Source organism: Eptatretus burgeri, chromosome 15, assembly GCF_056783735.1.
Source record: "Eptatretus burgeri isolate ZD-2024b chromosome 15, Ebu_testis_v1, whole genome shotgun sequence".
Lineage (NCBI taxonomy): Eukaryota > Metazoa > Chordata > Myxini > Myxiniformes > Myxinidae > Eptatretus > Eptatretus burgeri.
In genome coordinates, this window is record NC_140975.1 from 54,128,606 (window position 1) to 54,150,814 (window position 22,209).

Here is a 22,209-nt window from a genome sequence, read left to right on the forward strand (position 1 = left end):
AACTCTTCGAGTGAAGTCATAAGCATTTAAAGTCATACCTTTTATTCTTGAGTGTTTTCTGAACAACTAAGATTTAAAAAAAAAACACCAGAATACATCGCTGAAGTACCGAATGAGAGATTGCTAAAATGCCAATTTGTACTTCTTCTTTTTCTGATTCTTCCCCTCTCAAAACAATGTAAAACTGTAGCTCAACCTTCCTCATTAACTGCTGAAGCCATGATGGTGATTTCAATGTGAGGAAGTTACTTTGTCTCTGAGCTAGTGCACACAATCCAAAAAATTTTAAATGCATAAATCATTAATTGTTTTATTATGAAAATAAATCAAACGTAAATGTGGACCCAACCAAACGAGGCCAGGATTGTGGGAGGAGGGAAAATGTACAGTGGACAGAACAAATTGCAAAAGCGATACATATCCAAACCATCCCCAAAATCAAGTGAAACAAGTCTGAAAACAATTTAATAACATAGATAGATTTAATGCATTCCAAAATAACAAAATATACAAAACATTAAGCATTTTATTATCTTTATAAATGATAATCGCATTGACATTTCCACATGTGTGGTAATCCACATTGTGGACTGAACGAAAAGCCAGGATTGAAGGGGGATGAGTAGAATGTACCATTGTTCAAATTTAATAATATTAGATGGATTTAATCCATACTAAAATAACAAAATATACAAAACATTAAGCATTTATTATTTAAAAAAAACTTGTGAAAACAAGAAAAAAATTTAAAAAGTGTAAAAACGTAGAGGGATGAAATCTCAAAAAAACAACCAAACAAGGTAAGAATGACACCACATTATAATGCCGCAATATGACACAACAATCCTCTTCTAGTTTAACATCACGATTTCTTTTGACGTTGTTCCGTCACAATCCCAAAATTTCATCCCTCTATGTTTTTACATTTTAAAAAAAAGTTGTTTTTTTTGTAAATAATGAAACTTGGAAGATGGATCGAATTAACTTTAGATTTAACGTCCAGCAAAATGAAGGTTTTGACTTAGGTTTTTTGAAAATATAATCAGTTGGAATTCAGACATCGACTTGAAGAGAAGAATAGTTTTAACTACGTAATTTTGGACAGCTTTTTCTGAGACCAGCACAATTATGGCAATGTGAAAACGGACAAATATGGTTGAAGGCTACATTGATTAAAAAAAAAAACTGATAAATATTGTTTAAGGCTACAAATATGGTTTAAGATTGCGAATTGGAGAAAGCAGCAAGAGACAATTTGCTATCTCCTGTTGTTTTCTCATGGAACAGCAATAAGGCTCATGGTAGAGCAAAAATTATTGATAACAAGTACTCTTCCTATATACTGTACTGTATATTGAAAAACAGAGAGGGAAACCATTACCATTGGAGTCAACTATAAATTTGGTGAGAACTTGGGTTCATGGGTAATTGGCCCATCAATGGTGCTGGGTTGTTTCCAATGCACCTGACTCGACAGTATGCAGTGAGTGTATCACAATGTAATCTTGATATGAAACAGCTCAACCACATCCCAACCTCAACTGCCAGTGCTGTAGCACTCAACCATTTAGTTTGGAAATCATTAAATCAGCAACATTGTGGATGTGTTGCTTTCTCCTTTTTCTGCAGCCACAAGACCGAGAGAGTGATTGAACAAGAAGAAAGCAATGAACTCTCTCCAAGACATTAAATTCTTGGGAATTTGTCTTGGAACCAAAAGCTGTTCGAAGGTGTGAGACCAGCATGCAAATCAGAAGTGCTTGTTATTAATGTTATCTCTTACTTCCATGTTGTAGCAAGATAAATAGATGTGAATTATGATTATCGTTTATTATCTGCAATAATATATATTTGTCCAATAATGATGAATGTGTACCAAAGTGAACTTGAATGGTGGTCCATTATGCTATTAACAAAGTAGACTAGAAGGGCACTCAGTAGAGAGCATACCTCCCCCCACAATGCCTGATCCAGGAGAACATAACGAGCCCAATACATTTTTGAAATATCATTCTATATACCGCTTTTGCCCCTATTTATCAATGGTGAAGAATCACAAAGAATTCTCAGATCCGGATCCAGATTCAGATCTTTACCAAAATTAAGTCTTGCTGTCCTTGGCTGGGCAACTTCATACACAAAAAAATGTAACCCAAACATCAAAATATCATGCTGTATATCGTTTTTTGGCCCGATCTCTCAATGGTGAAGAATCACTTTTAAATTAAATAATTATCAGATCCGGATCCGGATTCGGATCTTCACCAATATCGAATCAATTTGTCCTTGCCACACTCCCAACCTGTCCACCAAGTTTTGTCCGAATCCATCCCCAACTTTTTGAGATATCCTGCACACAGACAGCCAAACAAACAGACAAAAAGGGATGAAAACATTACCTCCTTCACCTTCGGTAATAAGGCAAGTAAAATATGCTCTATTGTCCAGTTGGAGCATCAACATTTGTAGAATCTCAATTAACTGTCAGGATGGTGATAGATCAAGAGGAACCTGACAGAGACGAGAAGGTCAAGAAGGTCAAACCACAGTCAATTCACACGGAAGAAGTGTTCAGACTACTGGACCCATGTCCTTTCCTTTGGTGTTACCTGTTTTGCATTCCCATCAGTATGCACAACTTGTCAAGTCGACAGTAGTGATCCCAGAATAAAATCCCAAATGATGTCAGAATCAAATCCTGTGATGCTGTTGATTAATAATGTCTTTCACTGTATTGATTTTTGTACCTACTCAGCAAGAGGTTGAGATCAATGTAATAAAAAGTATATTACAAAGTTTAATGTACATATTCCAGATAGAACAGTCAGCTTTTTTTCTTTCCTTTGAATTGATATATCATGACAGCAGTTTAATCCCCCATTCCTACTATCAACCTATTTAATTGTTGGAACGGTTTAACTACCTATTGCCTGTATACCATGCCTAAAGGAGTCATATGTTTACGACCTATACATGGGAGGGGGTGAAGGAAGCAGGAGAGTTGGGTATAAACTTACAGGGTGCATATTGGGGAGCAGGGGGGGTGGGAGGGGGGGAGGTTCGGGTGTGCAGGTGGAGGTTGGAAACTGCTGCCATTTTGTGTGCATAAATATATAAAGGGTCACGACTGACACCTTTACCTATTGCAGTTCCAACACTCCAGTGGCCACACGTATTTCATTTCTCACATTTAGGGTAGTCAGGCTTTCAGCATATACGGGGAGTCTCAATTTGTCTATTCTGTTCAACAACTTTCAGAGCCAAAAATATGACCTGTGTGCCAATAGCATCAAGAAGCATTCATCGCCAGGGGGGAAAAAAATATGTTTCACACTGGCTGGAAACTAGACAGAAAAGGACTAACATCTGCACTGAGTTATATTGGTTCGTGACCATTCCTTAATGTTTGGGAGAAAAAAAACTTTTAATGCCCCAACACACATCATGATTACTTTGCTTGTGTGCTCATAAAGTGTACAAAACAAAGATTTTTCTTTAGCAGTGAAAAATGCCAGCCAATTGAGCGTGAATGTACGATTAATGAATGGTGTGTGTGTGTGTGTGTGTGTGTGTGTGTGTGTGTGTGTGTGTGTGTGTGTGTGTGTGTGTGTGTGTGTGTGTGTGTGTGTGTGTGTGTGTGTGTGTGAGAGGCATGTTTTTTGTGGAGTTCTACTGGGGCTTTCTGATGTGGAATGTGATATGCTGAAATGATCATCGTGATCTCCTGAGTTAATTAGGCTCATTAACGAAAAATAACCTGGAAGAATTCCCATGTTTTAAACGCACATTATGTTGAGGCGTATAGAGCAGCTCAATATGTCCTTAATAGCATTCTATTTTTAAAAATAAATAACAAAAATAATGATAACATTGTAACAAAGCAAATATTAATTTATACGTATAATATTAACAATATTAATAACAATATACGAGTACCATTTGGCAATAATAATAATGAACAGATAATCCCCGCCCTGGTCCAAGCTCATCTCGGCTTGGTGAAAAGGCAAGCTCAGCTCAAGCAGTACGACAGACAGATTTGGCACAAGCCCATGAAGGCCAATGTCAATTTGGTGCAATGGACCAATGGGCCCACTAGTCACTTTAAAGCCAGGGATTGGTTGAATTTAATTTGTGCACAGTCGAGCCCACAGCATACTTCGGTTTAAGCTCTTTGAAGGGGAACCCAACTGCAATTTTTTTTTCTTTCTGAAAACCATTGAGAATAATTAATCATAGTCTAATTTGAAGGGGAATTTTTTTTTCATTTTCTCACTCCAAAGTCTTTTCCCCCTTCCCATGAGCGGCCAGCTGCTCATAATCTCAACAACTGGGCTCAGTTCTTTGGCCTCTATATTTTCATCAATCCCTGGCTCACAGCAATTAACATGTACCCCGTGCATGCTGATCTGATGACTATGGATGCAAAGCCAACCGCACGAACACCACGCTTGAAAACTAACACAGGTTCCCCCTCGAAGACCACGCTCCATTCGGTTTGACCTGCCCCTTCACCAGCTCGCACACCATGACGGGAGCAGCCTCGCTCACTGGCAATCCAACCTCATACACTGGTGGAGGTTCAATCTCACCACCACACTGAGCAGGCTCACCCACCGTCTCCACATGTCACAGGCTCAAATGCCTGGCTCAGACTTAAGGCTCAGATCATCAGCAAGGTTATGGAATCCATCATCGCTTCAGACATTAAATCCTTCCTCTTCTCCAATGGCTTGATTTCCGATCATCAATTTGGTTTCAGACCAGGTCACTCTACCCTGGATATGCTGCTTCTGCTCTCCCAACAATAGATGGAGGTCCTCAATGCCAGACATGAAATCCGAGCCGTATCCCTGGACATATCACGTGCTTTTGACACAGTCTGGCAACATGCCTGCTCACCAAACTCTCTTCCCATGGTATCCAAGGCCATCTCCACTCATGGCTCCAAGACTTCCTCTCCTGTCGCAGTCAACGTGTGGCCCTAAATGGAGTTTTTTTCATCCCCTCTTCCTGTCCAGGCTGGAGTTCCTCAAGGTTGCGTTCTAGGCCCTGTTCTTTTTCTGGTTTTCATCAATGATCTCTCCGACTCTCTGGAAAATCCTCTTTATCTCTTTGCTGATGACGCACTAGAAATCAAAGTGTCAAGATTACCGTCATGCCGGAAAAAAAACAAAAAACATGGAGTCTGGAACACTGACGGGTTCCTCCTGTGAAGCCCATTTTTATATACCAATTCCCCTAAACACTGCCAATACGCCATCATACGGTAGCTGTAAGTTAGAAACACGTTCAGTAAGTTCTGTGGTCATCTGGAAGACGTCAAATACGTCTACATACGTCAATATGCGTTGAGATACGTTACTCATATGTTCAAAGCATGTTACTCATAGGTTCAAAGTATGTTACTCATAGGTTCAAAGCACACTACTCATAGGTTCAAAGCACGTTACTCATAGGTTCAAAGCACGCTACGTATAGGTTCAAAGCACGTTACTCATAGGTTCAAAGCACGTTACTCATAGGTTCAAAGCACGTTACTCATTGCTTGAAAGCACGTTACTCATAGGTTAGAAATAAGTTTCGGGTATGCTAAACATTACCTCGACGTGTTTCGACTTATGAGTAACTTACAAGTAACGTGTGTTGACGTGTGTCAACGATCGCATAACGTGCCTACAACTTATGGCCAGCGTATGCGGAACGTGTGAGTCATACGCTGGCATACGTTGAAAAATTTTGAGCATGCCTAAATTTGTCGACGAGCTCGGCCTACTACGACGTATGTCAGCGTGCTTCAGTGTGCTTCAGCGTGCTCTTAATGTATACAAAACTTACCCATAACGTATTCGACGTGTGCCGGCGTTTTAGACAAATTTTTCATACGTCGGCATACGCTGGCTAAATCGTCAAGGTGTGACAGGGCCTTTACGCAAGGATCTTTTGACCTAAATGGTGATAAAAGGAATGTCTTGCTATGGAACAAAGTGACCTGGTTGATAACACCAACTTTTGCCATGATTATGTCATTCGCTTTTCACGTAGTAGACACATAATGCAGTTGGAGTTCTTTTGCCTAATGCTCATCAGCCCCCTCCACTCCCACAAAAGCATATACATGCCAGGAAATGTAATCTTAGCTTAGTGCAAATAATTGTGGATGTTTACCATCTCAGTGGTTTGACTCCATGGTGCCATGTTAATAAAATTATCTGATGTAATGTACTTTCCGTTGTGGACAGTGAATTAATTGTGTCTTACATTTGAGTAACAGAATTTACATCAAGTCGGTTAAACCGTTAACAACAAAATTAAACAACATTTGGTGCCATGACACGGAGGTGCTAAATCCCTTGGAGGCAGTCCATGATTCGGAGGGACGGTGAATGCCAACGAGATGCCATCCTTGACGGCAGGGCTGAACAGAGATCGATGGATCTCTTGACGGGAAGCTAGAGTCTTTGCCGTACCTTGAGTGAGTTCGGTACTCAGCTCATGGTGGTGTACTTGGTGCAGCAGAGGCATTGGGGGAAAGGCCAATCCCATCTGGCCAAAGGGAGGGGGGTTGGAATACCACCTCCGTGAGGGGTTCGAGACCCAGCTCGCTGTGGGATAAAGTGTGATTGTTATTTGATTGTTTGGATTGAGGTTTTGTGGTTCGAACGATAAGTGCTATAGAGTTGCTTTATTACAGTGCTGGCCAGCATTTATTGTATTTTCACAACATTGAAGTGCAAACTATATGGTATTTGTGACCTGTTAATGGGTTGAAGGATGGGAAATGCTGTTGGAAAAGAGTGATGAGATTGTGTATACCGAAGCAACCTGCCCCAGGTCACGGAGAGGGACATGTGCGAGATATATGTTTGATAAATACCGACCTGATTCTGTGAGATACGTTGCAAATTGGTGCGTTTGCACTATGAACAGTAAATTGCCTTTCACTGAGGATGGTACGTTTGATTGGGATTGTTTGAATCATCTGAGGAAAGTTCTGGAGGAGAAAGAAAAGGACAGAAAGGCCTCGAGGCACGTACACTGGGGAGCATACATGAACTGGATGGAGGAGTGTCCTGACGGTCAAAAAGACGCGGCTGTTAAAAGCTGGAACAGTTGACCTTGCAGATGCCACTAAGACTTGAAAATAAGGCAAAGAGAAAACAGTGAGCTGCACCTGTCAGATTTGAGGATCATGGAGAGGAGTTAGATACAATAGGTGGCCCGACACCATAGTTCCAATGGCGCCGCCGCTCGAGGATGAAGAACCGGGCGCAGTGGGAGATGATGGTACAGGGCAGGAAGAAGATCGAGGAGGAGTACTTAAAGAGGAGATTAAGGAAGCTGAGACACAACGCAAAGAAAGGGGTCCTCTTGGTGACAGGGTCGGAGTGCAGACCCGATACAGAAAGGCCACGGAGGCTGCGAAGGAAGGAAGAAAAGGGGCCAGAGGAGTCATGCTGAGACTGAGTTCCCACCCAGGTAAACGGGCAAGGTAAACGAGCAAGGAGAATGGTTAAGTGGGAAATAGATACGTGTTATGAATGTTTGTTGAGTTACCTGTTTGTAATCCTGTTCGTTCATTTTACTTAACTGGAAGTTTGCTTGCTGTGAAATTGTTTCATTGTATTGTGTGGAGGTGTTACAGATTTGTGAATGCAGTGTGATTGGAAAAGTTGAGTTTTGTGTTAAGAACGCAAGTTGAGTGTTCCAACCTGGAACTCTTGTGTGTTTGTATTCATATCTGATTTGTATACACACTGATTTGCATTGATCTGCATGTGGTGCTGAGGAAAACGAAATGGAACGTGTGTGAGTCCAGTAGATTTTACTGGAATAACACGTGCTCTATTGTGTATTGTGACCTGTGAAGTTTATGGGAATGCAAGTGTGATGGAAAATGGAGATAGAGATTGGTCGTCACCGTGATTGTGAAGACTCTGGACAAGGTGAAGTGCGCATGCCGAATCCAGAGGAAACGATGGCGACCGATTCTGCACGCGTTGTTGATTCATTGTGCGCGCCGGATGTTGTTGAGAGTGTTTTGGGACCGGATCGAGAGGTGTGTGTGTGTGTGTGTGTGTGTGTGTGTGTGTGTGTGTGTGTGTGTGTGTGTGTGTGTGTGTGTGTGTGTGTGTGTGTGTGTGTGTGTGTGTGTGAATTCAATGTTGGTGAAAATCTGAATTGGAAGCGATTGTGAGCTCGATAAGGAACTGAAGATTACTGGACGATGTCATATATGAATGTCTTGTTAAAAAATGATATTGTAACAACTAAAGAAACTTCAGGCAGGGAGGGAAAGCAGTCTGGCTGTTCGTGGTTTGGCGCTGATAAAAAAAAACCAAGGTCACGAATCTCCCTGAACTGGCTTTCTCACTGTTTGATAACTTTGTGTGCAATTTGGCTTTGAACACTGTACGTTGCATACATAATAAATGGATGGTCTCCTCGGAGCATCATTTGAATACTTGTTATAATAATAATAATAATAATAATGATGCATGCATGATAGTCTTGGGGAAACATGTTAAGTCTACAGGCCACTTTGGCTTGTGACCATTTTGGCTTGATGCTGATAACGCGAAGGTCGTGAGATCTCTCCTTGTATGGGCCAACACTCTTCTGTGTTTGAATCTCAGCTTAGCTATAGAGGCTCACTATCACCGGCATTATGAGGATTTATAATTACCCAGCCGGCAAGCTGAGTGAAGGCAGCTGTTGGTGCGGCTGTAAGAGATTTATGGGTGCTGAGCTCTCGATTCAATTCAAATGCAGATTCAAAAGGGGGGAGGGGGGTATTGTGTCGAAATGCGCATGCTGTTGGCAATGAAGGTAGAGAAATGTTTCCAAAATTCGATTTGATTCGTACATAAAATGTGATCAAAATGTAGAAACGTGATTTGTAATGATTTTAAAGTGATTTGTAAAGTAGTTGTGTATGATTTGGTACCTTGTGATGAATGAGGATTTATAACCTCCCACCAGCGTTCCGGTAGAGAGTGATCAATCAATTATCCCTCGGATGGACGTTGAACTAGGTGTGCTATCTTAATTAGTCTGTGAATGTTAAAGTTAATAAGGCCTAAGTCACACTTGCTCTACGGCGAGGATACAGCGGCCGTACGCCCTCTGAATTGACAGAAACGTGCGGCGGCCGCAGAGTTTGGCTATCTTTTACAGGCCGTAGGGGTCGCCATGGAATTATAACGCGGAGTTATAACTTTTTTCATTTCTACGTTCGCCGTAGCAATTCGACTAGCCGAAAAAAAAAAAAACTGGTAAAAATAAAAAAATGAACCCACTCGTTACCGTCCGTCTGGCCGCACGTTTGCCTTAGGGCCCCCCTGCGGTCGCCTTGCAGGCACCTTGAGGCTACCTTGCGTCTGCCTTGAAAATTATCTGGCCGCCGCAGGGCCCCCTTAAGGTCACCGTGCGACATCAAATCAAAGACCATACGGCACCCCCACGTTTTCGGTCTCCACAATTTCTAAATGCGCCATACGGCTCCCCGAAAAATAAAAACATATGTGACTGCTACATTGTGTGACCGTGGAAATACTGCGGCCGCCGTATAATTGCTAGTGGCCGTAGATTTTGGAGACCCCACGGCCGCCGTGGCAAATGTGACTTAGGCCAAATACCACTCGTTACCGTCCGTCTGGCCGCACGTTCGCCTTAGGGGCCCCCCTGCGGTCACCTTGCAGGCACCTTGAGGCGACCTTGCGTCTGCCTTGAAAATTCTATGGCCGCCGCAGGGACGCCCTAAGGTCACCGTGCGACATCAAATCAAAGACCGTAGGCACCCCCACGTTATCGGTCTCCACAATTTATAAATACGCCGTGCGGCTCCCCGAAAATAAAAACATATGTGACTGCTACATTGTGTGACCGTCGAAATACTGCGGCCGCCATATAATTGCTAGTGGCCTTAGATTTTGGAGACCTCACGGCCGCCATGGCAAATGAGACTTAGGCCTAAATGACATTGGTTGATGGATGTTAAAGACAAATTCCTGCCAAAACTACTGCTGGGAAGGCAATGGCAAACAACCCAGTGTAACCCTTTGATCGATTCAGGTAGGCAAAATTCATTGCATATATGAATGAAATCATGTTACCTCTTGCAATGATTGATCTGTTAACCAAGTGTACAGTGTACAGACTGGCTACTACTGTACAGACTGGCTGTCTGGTGCTCCTTAAACAACATTCCAAACTTTGCCAAGCCAAGGTCGAGCTTTTTGTGCAGGAAACGGACAGAAAAACATCTGTTGTCTTTATATGAGCCTCTATCTGTCAGTGTAAATTCATTAGATTTAATTGGACAATTTTATTGATTGTCACAATGAGAGACCATAAAGCTGTTTAAGCAAGATTGGAAGTAATGTACTCAAAGGTGGAGTTTGAGAAGCACCAGCTGAGTGAGGTGCAGGGCAGAATAATACCAAACAAAGGGAAAACTGAATGCTCTGATGGAGGTCAAAGGGGAGTTAAATGCTATTCGCCTGATGACTCAACTTTGACAAATGATCTGCACAATTTTTGTACACCTGTTTACAAACAGAGGTTTAAACTATATTTATTTGTTTTGATAAAGGAATGGATCTGCATTTTAAAAGCTCAGAGAACGTGATTAGATGGCGAGTGTATGTGAGGTGGTTATATTGCAGCATGTTGCTGTTTTGGTGATGAGAGAAATGGACAAGATGGACAATGTCAGAGATTTTAAATGTTGATGGAATTCCTGCAAGATTTAATGAATTAATTAACTATGAGACATTATATCCAAGAATCAGGACAAAGACGTTTATCAAGCTACGCACTTCGCAAAATAGAAATGCTTTTTGGGGGGGGGGGAGGAATTACGGGTGGGTCTGGTGCTACTGGGGCTGGTGCTTCTTTTGATCTAAGCCAATCCAATGTCGGCTAACTCACGCAGAAACCAAAAAACATCTTTATTTTATGTATTTTGTTATGTGACCCTATATTTGTCAGGAATGAAGTTCAATATTGTAGAAGGTATTGTTTAAACTGTTTGGAGAAATTTTGTCACCATGTTTTTTTTTTTTTTTTTATCTTTTTCTCTTTTTATCTTTTTTCTTTTTATCTATCACGAACAGCAAAATCTTTTTATCCCAAATGGATGCTCTGCAGCCAAAGTGTGGTCTGCAGCTCGGCAACTCGAATGACGCCATGTCGACAACAACGGCATGGAACTCTCATCATGGGGGGTTTGCAGAGCTGAGAGCCCGAGAAAGACTTCCAAAAGAATCAGCCTGTGACGACAATGATAGCCATGTTACTCTTGTTTAATTACTCCTGTGAATTAATGTAAGAATGTGCAACCTAGCTTTGAATTCTTTTGGGAATCTATTTTGTGAATTATAATAACCTAGAACACCGGTGTGTTTTGCACAAACCTAGCCACAGTACACCAATGTGCTTTGACCTATGTTGTAATGATGATTTTCACTCACCTTTTTACCGGATTGGTTGTCAAATACATAAACACGAAGGCTGTGTATGGTAACTGTGTGTTAATTACTTTCAGACTAAGCTCATTTAAAAAAAGGAACTCATTGAGAACGAACCATAATGTTTCTTTTGGTTATAATTGATATAAACTTTTGTTTTGAGATTACAAATTGAGAAACCTTTTATCATATAAGTCTCATAATCCTAATTTAAATGTATTGCGGTCTTTAAGTGACAGAGTAATGATTGATTATATCACAGTAAGGTTATTAATAACTTGTATGTATTGATTAATATATTGTCAATCACTGTACCTATGGACCTTGTTAATCTGTTAATTGAGAATAGGGAAAAGTTACTGAGAATTGAATCAAGATTATATTTTTGTGGAAGTTATTTCCTAACGTTTTATTTGGTCCTGTATTTACTTTTAATCAACCGTTTCACCGACTCGATGCAAATCCTGTTATTCAAATGACAGACACCGATCAATTCACTTGCCACAACGTGAAAGTACATTACATCAGAGAGTTTTATTATACTTGGTACTTGGCCAGTCCCAAGGAGTACAACCCACTGAGATGGTAAACATCCACACGAGCTTGCACTCTCTTGGAGTACAACCCACTTAGATGGTAAACATCCACACGAGCTTGCACTCTCTTGGAGTACAACCTGCTGAGATGGTATACATCCTCACGAGCTTGCACTAAAACAAGATTACAATTTCTGGTATATATATGCTTTTCATGGGAGAGTGGTGGGGGCTGTTAAGCCTTAAACAAAGAACTTCAAAATGCAATACGTGTCTTCAAGGTGAAAAGCAAATGATGTAATCATAACAAACTTGGTGTTATCAGAAAGGTCACTTTGTTCCATAGCAAGACAACCCTTTTATCAAAATTTAGGGCAAAGACTCTTGGCTAAAGGGAAGCATCACTGACAGCCAATTCGACTTATAGCATAAAATTATATTTATAAAGCATCAGCAACGATTACAATTTAGAGTACATTAATATAATTATTTTCTTCCACAATATATTAAGTTGAGGTACTTACATAATATTGAAAGAGGGTCTGCGTTATTAAATTGATCGACAGATTGGTCAACATTACAGATTAGGAATCATAAGTTAACTGCAAGGCAAAATCAAGTTATGAGGGAAAACAGCATGGTATTTACATAACCATAATGCAGAATGACTGGAAGAGTGGCTAGACAAACAGCAATTATGAAATCAATTAAATGGAATTAGGAATTGTACCATGTATTGTAACTGTATTGCTCTCACTGATTAGGAGCTGGTACTGACCTGACTGTAATTTAAATAAAATGCCTCTACAATTTGTAGAAAAACAAACAAAAGGATAAACAAAGGAATTATGCAGAGTACAGAAGACATGGCCATGTGAAGTGAATGTTAAATCGGTCAGAATAAGATAATTATATTATTGAAAAGAGTGCAATGATGCTACAAGCCAATTTAAATATTACCTGTGATATCAGTCTTCTGTTTAATTGGACAGGTGCGTGATTTTTGATTAAGTGGTACTTCTTGTACGTTTACTTAAGTAAGTTGAGGTATTTCTAACACTGACTTGACCATCTTCCATAAGTACGGAAGTGCTAAGTTAGCTGGAAATAAATAAAAAATGGCAGTTGCTCTGGAACTACTTGTGAATGAAACTGTGAATTGCAAAGCAGATATGAATGTTAAAATGTTAACTGTGCAAAATCTATTTTTGGTGAAAATAATTATTGATTGCAAATTGGAACCCTGATAAAGACTGTTGCCCTTTCTACATGGAAATAGCAAATGGGATGAATGTTTTGAGTGTACATACAACGGAGATTTCTGTATATTTTAGCATGTCGTTTAGGTGTGAATAAATAATAACGAAAGGGATAAAATATTGATATAACATATAATGCAAGTTGAATGCTTCTGTAAGAACCTTTGTCAGTCTTGTTGAAATACTTGAGCCCATGACGTTTATGGTTTGTCATGTTTAATCGATGCTTAACCTTGATCTTGTTTGGTTCGGAGTGTTGAGAGCAGTTGAACCATACAATGTACGATTTCGTCTAATGAAGCTTTGGAAGATCTTCCACCGAAAGATTGGACGATGGGGAGAACCCAGATTTGGGTGATTGGGCATTCAACACGTGATCATGAAACTACCCCCTTCATGAGGAGATAAGATGAGCAATGTGGAAAAAAACGAAAAACCCACTGAAGAGAAGGTTGGGCAAGTCCTAACGTCACCGTTCTGTGGTGCCAGGCAGGCCAGGCAAGCCTGGAGGAATGTCCTCGGCCACACTCACAAATTGCTGCTCTGCAAATACATCGGGAACTTGCCGTGGTCGCTTCAATGCACAACGAAGGCCCTGAAGGTCCACACGGCGAGTCATCTGCAACATGTGTTCAATGGTGCGGGTGGGGCTCGTGCAGCCATCGTGGCTGCATCTAACGTGCACAGCTCACTTGGTGAATCAAACCTGATTGCACAAACTGCTGCTACGAGGCCCCAAACTCTGCTGGGGCTGGATCTCTGGGTCACCTCTCGAGTCACTTTTTGTCTCCTTCAATCCAGTGTCGGGCCCAAGCTCGTACCTGCCAAGCTGCAGCTCAAGGAGTGCCTCGATTGTGTTTCCGGTTGGGTGCTGCTCTATCTACACCCTGACCTGCATATGTTCTGACTTCGGGTAGCATGTCTTTTCGATTTGTGACACATGCTGATGAACAGGCCATGAATTAAATGGGAAACACACTCACTCACCTTGCTGGGACACTATTGAAATGGTCGTCATCCAGCATTCTTCTGATATGAGCACTCGCTGCCATTGTTGGTTGAACTTGTGTAATGGATATCTTTTCTCCTCCAGGAACGGGTTATGGTGATCATGTGTAATATAATTTTGCAAATTTTCCTTATAAGGAAAAAGGGGGGAATTGTGGAAGAAAATAATTATATTAACATACTCTCTGTCTGTAATGGTTGCTGGTGCTTTATAAATTTAATTTTTATGCTACAAGTCGAATTGGCTGTCAGTTATGCTTCCCTTTACCCAAGAGTCTTTTGACCTAAATGGTGATAAAAGGAATGTCTTGCTATGGAACAAAGTGACCTGGTTGATAACACCAACTTTTGCCATGATTATGTCATTTGCTTTTCACCTAGTAGACACATATTGCAGTTGGAGTTCTTTTGCCTAATGCTTATCAGCCCTCCACTCCCACAAAAGCATATAAATGCCAGGAAATGTAATCTTAGCTTAGTGCAAATCATTGTCGATGTTTACCATCTCAGTGGTTTGGACTCCGTGGTACCATGTTAATAAAATTATCTGATGTAATGTGCTTTCCATTGTGGACAGTGAATTAATTGTGGCTTTCATTGAGTAAGAGGATTTACATCGAGTAGGTTAAAACGTTAACACCAAAATTAAACAACACAGTGAACCAATGGAAAGCATGGATGACCCACAAAATATGTAACGGAGAAGAAAGTAAATACCTGTGGATTTTTTTTTAATGCTGTAAACAAACGTTGGTACATCACGGGCGATGAAGGTTGTGGTGAAGTTTCATCGAAATTGTGTGCATGTTTTTGGAGAAGAAAGCAAATACATATTTTGGAGGGCAACCCCCTCTCTCCCCCCATTCACACCTTTCGACCCCAATTTTTTTTTTCATTTGTAATGGTGTGAACAATCTTTGGTACATCACGGGTGATGAAGGTTGTACTCAAGTTTCATCGGAATTATGGGTGTAGTTTCTGAGAAGAAAGCAAATACCTATTTTGGGGAAGATGACCAAGCACAAACGGTAGGGTGAAAATGGCAGAAAGAAGATGGGAAAGAGCAGCAAAACATGATTTTAGGAGACGTGAGCTGATGCTTTCTGGGCCAGTTGCAGAGTTAGAGTCGAGGATTGAATTATAACCTTCTCCACCTTTTCAGGTGCAAAACACAGAGTCCAGGAGCAGTTGGGCATGACAGGGAGGGTTAAGGGGACTGAGGGATTTGGGGCACAATGTTAAAAAGCAAACAGAGATTTGAGGTATTCAGCCTTGTCACAAGCAGAGTTGGCTGTGATGCCATTTGAAGAGATGGAAGGGCAGCATACACCAGAGACAGACTTCAAAAGGTGCCACCAGGTTTTAGAGGAGGGAGGCAAGTTTGAAAGTTCTTTTTTTGTAATGATGCTTTGCAATGCACTGAGATTGCCTTCGGTCAGATTAGCCTTCCAGAAAGAGATGGCAAGTTGTTTCAGAACAACTGCTTCACCACAGGATTCAGTGTACCATGGACAGGAAGAGGAGAAGCATAATTGAAGACGAGATGGGATGAATCTGTGCGAGAGAGAGAGAGAGAGAGAGAGAGAGTGAGAGAGAGAGAGAGAGAGAGAGAGAGAGAGAGAGAGAGAGAGAGAGAGAGAGAGAGAGAGAGAGATATATATATATATATATATATATATGTCGGGGATTGTATGTACTCTAACAGCAACCAAACATGTCTACTAGTGTTTGGTTAAAACTCTTGAGTTTCAATTGGAAAGAGGGAAAGGATAAATCTTCCCATTAGTTTATCTGTGCACTGTCAAGAAACTTGTTTTGACATTGTTACAACACAGCTGGCCTTGTCGACCGTTTGAATGACCTTGCTAATCGGGCAGCTGAGCTACCTGGAATCTGTTGGACTACTGCCCAGAACTGTTAAGGCCTAAACAACATGTAGGAGGCTACCTTTTAAAATTCCTTAAGGAATCAAGGGTGTTGTTTCTGCACTTTCTGTGCTCTCTTATCAGCAGTACTGACAGGAGAATGCAATAAATTAATGGATGGTAATAAATCCTCTTTGACACACAGTCATTCAAAGGTCGCAGTAAACTGAATATAAGGCAGTGCCGAAAGACAGCTCACCAGAGGATTAGGCTGGGTGGACTATTGTGTTCAAAGCCTGTTGTCTCCATATGCATATGTCTGATGTGAAATAAAACCTTCTCTCCCAAGATCGGTGATGAACAAAGCTTGACCTTAATCGCTGTGGACCTCACCTGGATCTCAACAATTGGCGTAGTCGGCATGGGGCCAAGCCGGATCGAGGAGGAGCTCGAGAGCCCTGGTGAGACAAAGGAGGAAAGAGCCGGCCAGCTTAAGGAAAAGGTAAGAAAGCTGCCTCCTTTCTCACACTGGGGATACTCGTTGCTCTCTCAGATCTGTCCTTGCCCTTTCAAAACGAACCAGGGGAGAAGGAGGTTTATTTGCACATCGGAAAGGGGTACCCGGGAAGGTAAGGGCCCATTGGAAGGTTGAGGGGAACCCCAGGACACTCCTTTGGGAGACCGTGGGGGAGACCCAAGAATACGCCAGGGCCAGGATCCGAACGGGAGATTGAGAGGAGGGAAAGGTGTGAAAACCCCGTTGGGAGGGTGAGGGAGCGGGAAGTGTGCATTGGGAGTGTGAAGAAACACCCCAGGCGGAGAACACTAACCTGGCCCAAGAAAACTCTAGGAAGGATCAGTGAAATAAGGAAATATGGGAAATAAGACGTCAAAATCAATAGGGGATAAAGATGCCCCACCCCGAATACAGCTGCGGGATTAATGTATGAAAAATATGGACCTAAGTCATGCACTCAATTGGCATTGTGGGAAAGGTGGACAAAAGGGGATCCACACCCATTCCCAAAATGGGGTTCTCTAAGATCAGAAATCATAGATAACCTATCAAGCCGGCTAGAACATCGAATGAATGATAAAGTAAAACCTGAGCCAGACATGCGAGCGTATATGTGGGAGGAGGAAGTCCTACAGGTAAATGAGGTGGCTAGAAAATTAGTGGAACAAAAAGTCGAGAAAATGGGAGCACGAAATAATAAAAACAGGTTCGAGTCCTGTAGAAACGAGGGAACAGGTTGGAATCCTGTACCATAAAGGGGAGGGTTAAAGGCCCGTCCATAAGAGAGAAGGCTAAAGGCGATTGAGTAGAGCGGGACTTTGATCCTGCACATTAAAGAGAGGAAAGAAAGCTATCAGGCGGTATGCAAGAAAGGGGGATTTTGATCCCGTGATAAAAGGAGACAAGACTAAAGCTTTAGGCTGGTGACAAGTTAAGAACATAAGATGGGGAATAACTCTGCAAAGAACATAGAGTTACCCAAAGGAACAACACTTAAAGTTACCGGTGAAAGTGGAAAACACTGGAGAGCGTTTGCAGCGTGGCTAACGGAGTCACAAAGTGAGACAGGACGTAAGCGATTTGATTCAGAGGGAATCTTGAACCAACGGGAAAAGAACACAGAGTTAATGAGCCAGGAGAAGGGCTGTTTGTAGAGTTACCTGTTTGGATGTATTTGTGAATACAATGTGGTGGGGAAGGTTGAGTTTTGTGTTAGACGTAAGTTGAGTGTTCCAACCTGGAACTTGTATGTGTGGAACAACTTGTATGTTTGTGTGGAGATAATGATTGGTCGTCATCGTTAATGTGAAGACTTTGGACGAGGTGAATTGCGCACACCAAATCCGGAGGAAGGACGATGATGACTGATTCTGCACGTGTTGTTAATTCAGTGATGGGCAAATGTCATTTTGAGGGTGTGTGTGTGTGTGTGTGTGTGTGTGTGTGTGTGTGTGTGTGTGTGTGTGTGTGTGTGTGTGTGTGTGTGTGTGTGTGTGTGTGTGTGTGAGTGAACTCGATAGGGAATTGAATAATTAAAACCACTTCAGCAGACAGTTTGGGGATTATGTGTGAGAATTCCCTACAGTACTCGTGCTGTGTGTGGGATGTCAAATGGACCAATGTTCGGGTTTTCTCATGGTCCGATAAACTCTGTATGCTGTTTTGGCTTTGAACACTGTACGTGATAAATGGATGGTCTCCACGGAGCATCATTTTGATTTCAAATTCAAATTCAGTTCTGTTTCCACTTTGTATGTTTCGTAAGGCTGATCGACGTTACGGGTTCGTTTTAACGTCAGTTTCAATTCTGGTTTCATTGTTGGGGTCATTAAGCATGTTTTATACTTGATTTTCGTAAATCTGAAGAAAAAAAAAAAACAACTTATTTTATGGGGTTTTGCGAGTCACGTGACGTGCCGTCGGATTTAACAGGCGCGCCGAAAGCACGAAATCGTCCCATCGAAGGACAGCTTATCGTGAGGGTTTACGAGATGGATTAGCACATGTTACAAAGTTTGGAGACGCCCTTCATAGGATTCTGTAAAAATTCCGATTTAAAACGAACGTATTTGAGATGTCGTCAAATATTTGTTACGCGAGTTTGATCGTAAAAACCAACGCGCTGAGAAGACGTATTGCTCATGTGAGTGCGTGATGACGTAATCACGCATGGGCCCAGCGCGCTTTGTCAAACTTGAAAGTGCAATTAACACCCTGCTGTGAATGTGCCTGCTTGTCGGAGAATGTACGAGAATTTCTCGAGGCGGCTGATTTTGAATATGGTGGACAAACTAGATTTTAAAGAGATAGCTTTGTGGTAAAATTAATTAATAAGGACATTAACGTTGACGTTTCAAAGCATCGCTCGATTTTTTGTTTCGGGGCGAGTGCACGCGCTATCGAAACATGGAAGCGACAATGCTTTGAAACAAGGCTGTAATATATATGTTTGTTCCGGTTGTTGTTGTTGTTGATTGGGCTTCGTGACCGGAGAAAAAAAAAAAAAAAAAAAAAAAAAAAAGACGCGGAAGAGGCGCAGGACCGAGGGATTTAGGATGGATGGAAAGGGGGATTTTAAATGCTTTGAACAAGGAAGGGATTTTATTTAATGTGGGTTTATCTTTTAGCCGCGTCTCGCGTCGCGAATGCCGGCTCTAAGAGAGCTCCGCGTTGTTCTTCTTCTTCTGGTGAAGACAAAACCTTTAGGACGTGGCTCTTGGACACATTTGTCTTTGTTTACATGTCAGACATCCAAGAACAAGGACAAGGACGTTTGGTAGGCTACGCAAGAAGCGGACAGAAAAGCATGTCTGTTGTCTTTATATGAGCCTCTATCTGTCAGGATAAATTCATTGGATTTGGGAAGCATAAGCGGAATTAAAGGGATGTAGAGGAATGGTTGCTTAGCAACGACATCGATCTGGAAGGAATGGAATTGGCTTTGCACTGCACTCACTGTCTACTACGATGAAACAGGGCAGGATTATGAATACGTGGCCAAAGCACATAGAGATTACACCGTCAAACGCTCTCTGATGACAACCAACCGATGGATCGGGAAGGAAGGAGCGGCGGTGGAGGTGAAACAAGCCGCCAGAGAGCGCGAACTAATGAAGCACAGAGAAGGACTAACACCGTACATCTCAATGGCAGTTAGTAACGGACATAGTGCAGGGGAGTTAGGAAGAATGGTGAACAGATTGAGATGCGCCCCAGAACCACAAGATGGAGCAACGAACACCAGAACACTTTACAGGCCGTCAGACAAGGAGATGGATGGAAGGTATGCTTGCCTGATCAAAATCTACAGTAGTGTACAGTAAGGTCTCTGGCCTTCACGTCCACTCACCATGCACCCAGAGCAACTTCCAGTCCTGCAAGCTCTAGTCATGGTGGGAGCCTCGTACGGAGGTATCATTTAAAAATAATCTTTTGCACAAATACTTGTCATTATGTTGCAGTTGACTGCAGTGTTCAGTGCAGTGGCATGCTGTAAACCTTGTAGTAACGGAGACAGTGACAGAACCTTTGACGACACAACATGCAACTCCTGGTACTGACACTACTCCTTTGTGGGGGGGGAGGGACCTATCACTAGGCAACACACTAACACACTCAAGCCAAAGAAACCGTATACACCTCCGTGGCAAAGGGGGACGTCAGAAAATGCAGAAAAGACAGAAGTGGCTTGGCAGAACAAAACGCAAGACAAAACCCAGCGGGGGCACTTTGCACAAATAGGATTCATATGGGGTCAACACGCATCTCTAATTACCCAAGTTCCATGGGCCCCTAAAGAACCCTTTTGGAGTATAGTTGTGAAATCTTGTGAAAATACAGTAACCTCCCGGAGAAGAACACATTTCACTTATAGATGTTTTCACCTATAAGGCTTGAAGCTCTCACTAGCGATCGAGTGGAACGCAAGGAGGGTTACGCAGGGTGGAGATCTATATTTCATGACTGGGGAGACTGGTTACTGCGCCTGGTAGGGGCAGCAATCCTAATCATCATGGGAATCATTTTTGGAGTATTTCTGATCAAACGTCTCATTTCCATTTGTCTAAAGAAATGCTGTGAAGCCTCACCCCTCACCCAGGCCATCATAATAATTAACAGCGAACTCAGGGAGGAAGACCCCGAGGACCTCAATATGGGGCCACAACCCGACCCGACCCCCCACCAGCTGAGGAGCCAACAAGGTGTTCTGGCGGAGGGGCGCCCTGGGGAAGACTCTTCCAGGTATTACTGATTACTCAACGAACTTTCAAGTGAAAAGGTAAGCCAAACATGGACTCACGCATCTCACTACACACGAAGATACAGGAAGTTGTAACAAGAAAGAAAGGAAATCTACAAGTAAAATGCTGATGGAGGTTTATGATAGATGTGGCAGTGTTTTGACTAGCATATGCATAATCGTGGAAAATGGACAATACCAGATAGTGAAGGCATGTATGGAAAATACTTGTATGACCCTTATATGTAAATATGCATCTCATGAGACTTTTGTCTTCTAGCGCAAGTTGAGAAAGGAGCTTACACCATGCCTTGAGCGCTCACAGTGCTGCTCACCCATTAATACATTTGCATATTGTAAATATTATTGTTGTAATTAGTGTCAAGTATAATTGCCTAAATAATAATGTTGCTGTTAATATTGTATAGACTTGTAGTGCCTTTAATATTGTGTGGACTTATATTACTGATGGTTTTCAAGGTAATTGCCCAAAGGCCATTGGAAAGTGTTTTTCAGGATGGACAACAAAGCCCAGTACCCAGCTAGTACAGACGGAGATGGCCCCGGTGAACACCGCTGGACTGCTGCCATCCTCAAACCTCCCTGCACTTACACCTACCCCCCCCCACTCCAATACTATGTACCCCACCCATGTCACCCCAACCCATGAACAATGAAACATATTGTAACCTTGCAGTAGTCGCCGATCCATTACTTTGGCTTCCTCCGAGTGATGAACAATTGCTTCAACTCACATTGGACGAATGTCTTTCGTTGCTTGCACCAATTGAAGGGCTAGGTAGAAATACCATTTGATTTGCCTTGTTGGTAATTGCTGGCAGGTTGTGCCTTCATTATACTCTGGCTTGTAGTTTATCAAATATTCTTTTGCTTTGTTCATAAAGAACATTACATTTATATACTTTAACACTGCCTTACTTGTTGTTCATGAAGTCCATTAAGCGGCAATATATATATATAATCAATTATTTAATGGAACGTATATTCCTGTATAACTTCATTCTTGTTTAGCCATGAGCAATTCTTGTACGAGCAGCTTTTGGGAGTGCTTGGCTTCCTTATATTCTATGTTTAAATGTTGCGATATTTCCCGATTTCCCTTGTTGAAGACTTGGGGTGTTAGTGGACCGGTTGGAAAGTGGGTAGGAACCCCCTTTTGGGCTAGGGGGCGCAGCTGGAACTCCCGATCGTTTTGGACCATCTGGAGCTAAACCTAAGGATGGCCACCCACTGGAGGTTGCTGTCTGCTGACCTGCCGGCCTGCGGATGCTCCTTTTCTTCATTTGTAGTTT

General features: G+C 42.0%; 1 protein-coding gene across 5 annotated transcripts in view; it reads left to right on the forward strand.

The window, feature by feature from the left end:
* The window catches only part of LOC147012188 (solute carrier family 22 member 6-like), a 96,169-nt gene extending 81,335 nt beyond the window's left edge, over window positions 1-14,834 (forward strand). For 2 of the 5 annotated variants that reach the window (XM_085856009.1, XM_085856014.1), the window contains exons 10-11: window positions 1,630-1,730; window positions 11,118-14,834. In XM_085856009.1, coding sequence (XP_085712135.1) covers window positions 1,630-1,690 — 61 coding nt within the window. In that variant the 3' untranslated portion in view covers window positions 1,691-1,730; window positions 11,118-14,834. The remainder of the gene's footprint in view (window positions 1-1,629; window positions 1,731-11,117) is intronic. The other 3 variants (XM_085856011.1, XM_085856012.1, XM_085856013.1) reach the window with 3 other exon arrangements.
* The last annotated feature ends 7,375 nt before the right edge of the window (window positions 14,835-22,209 follow it).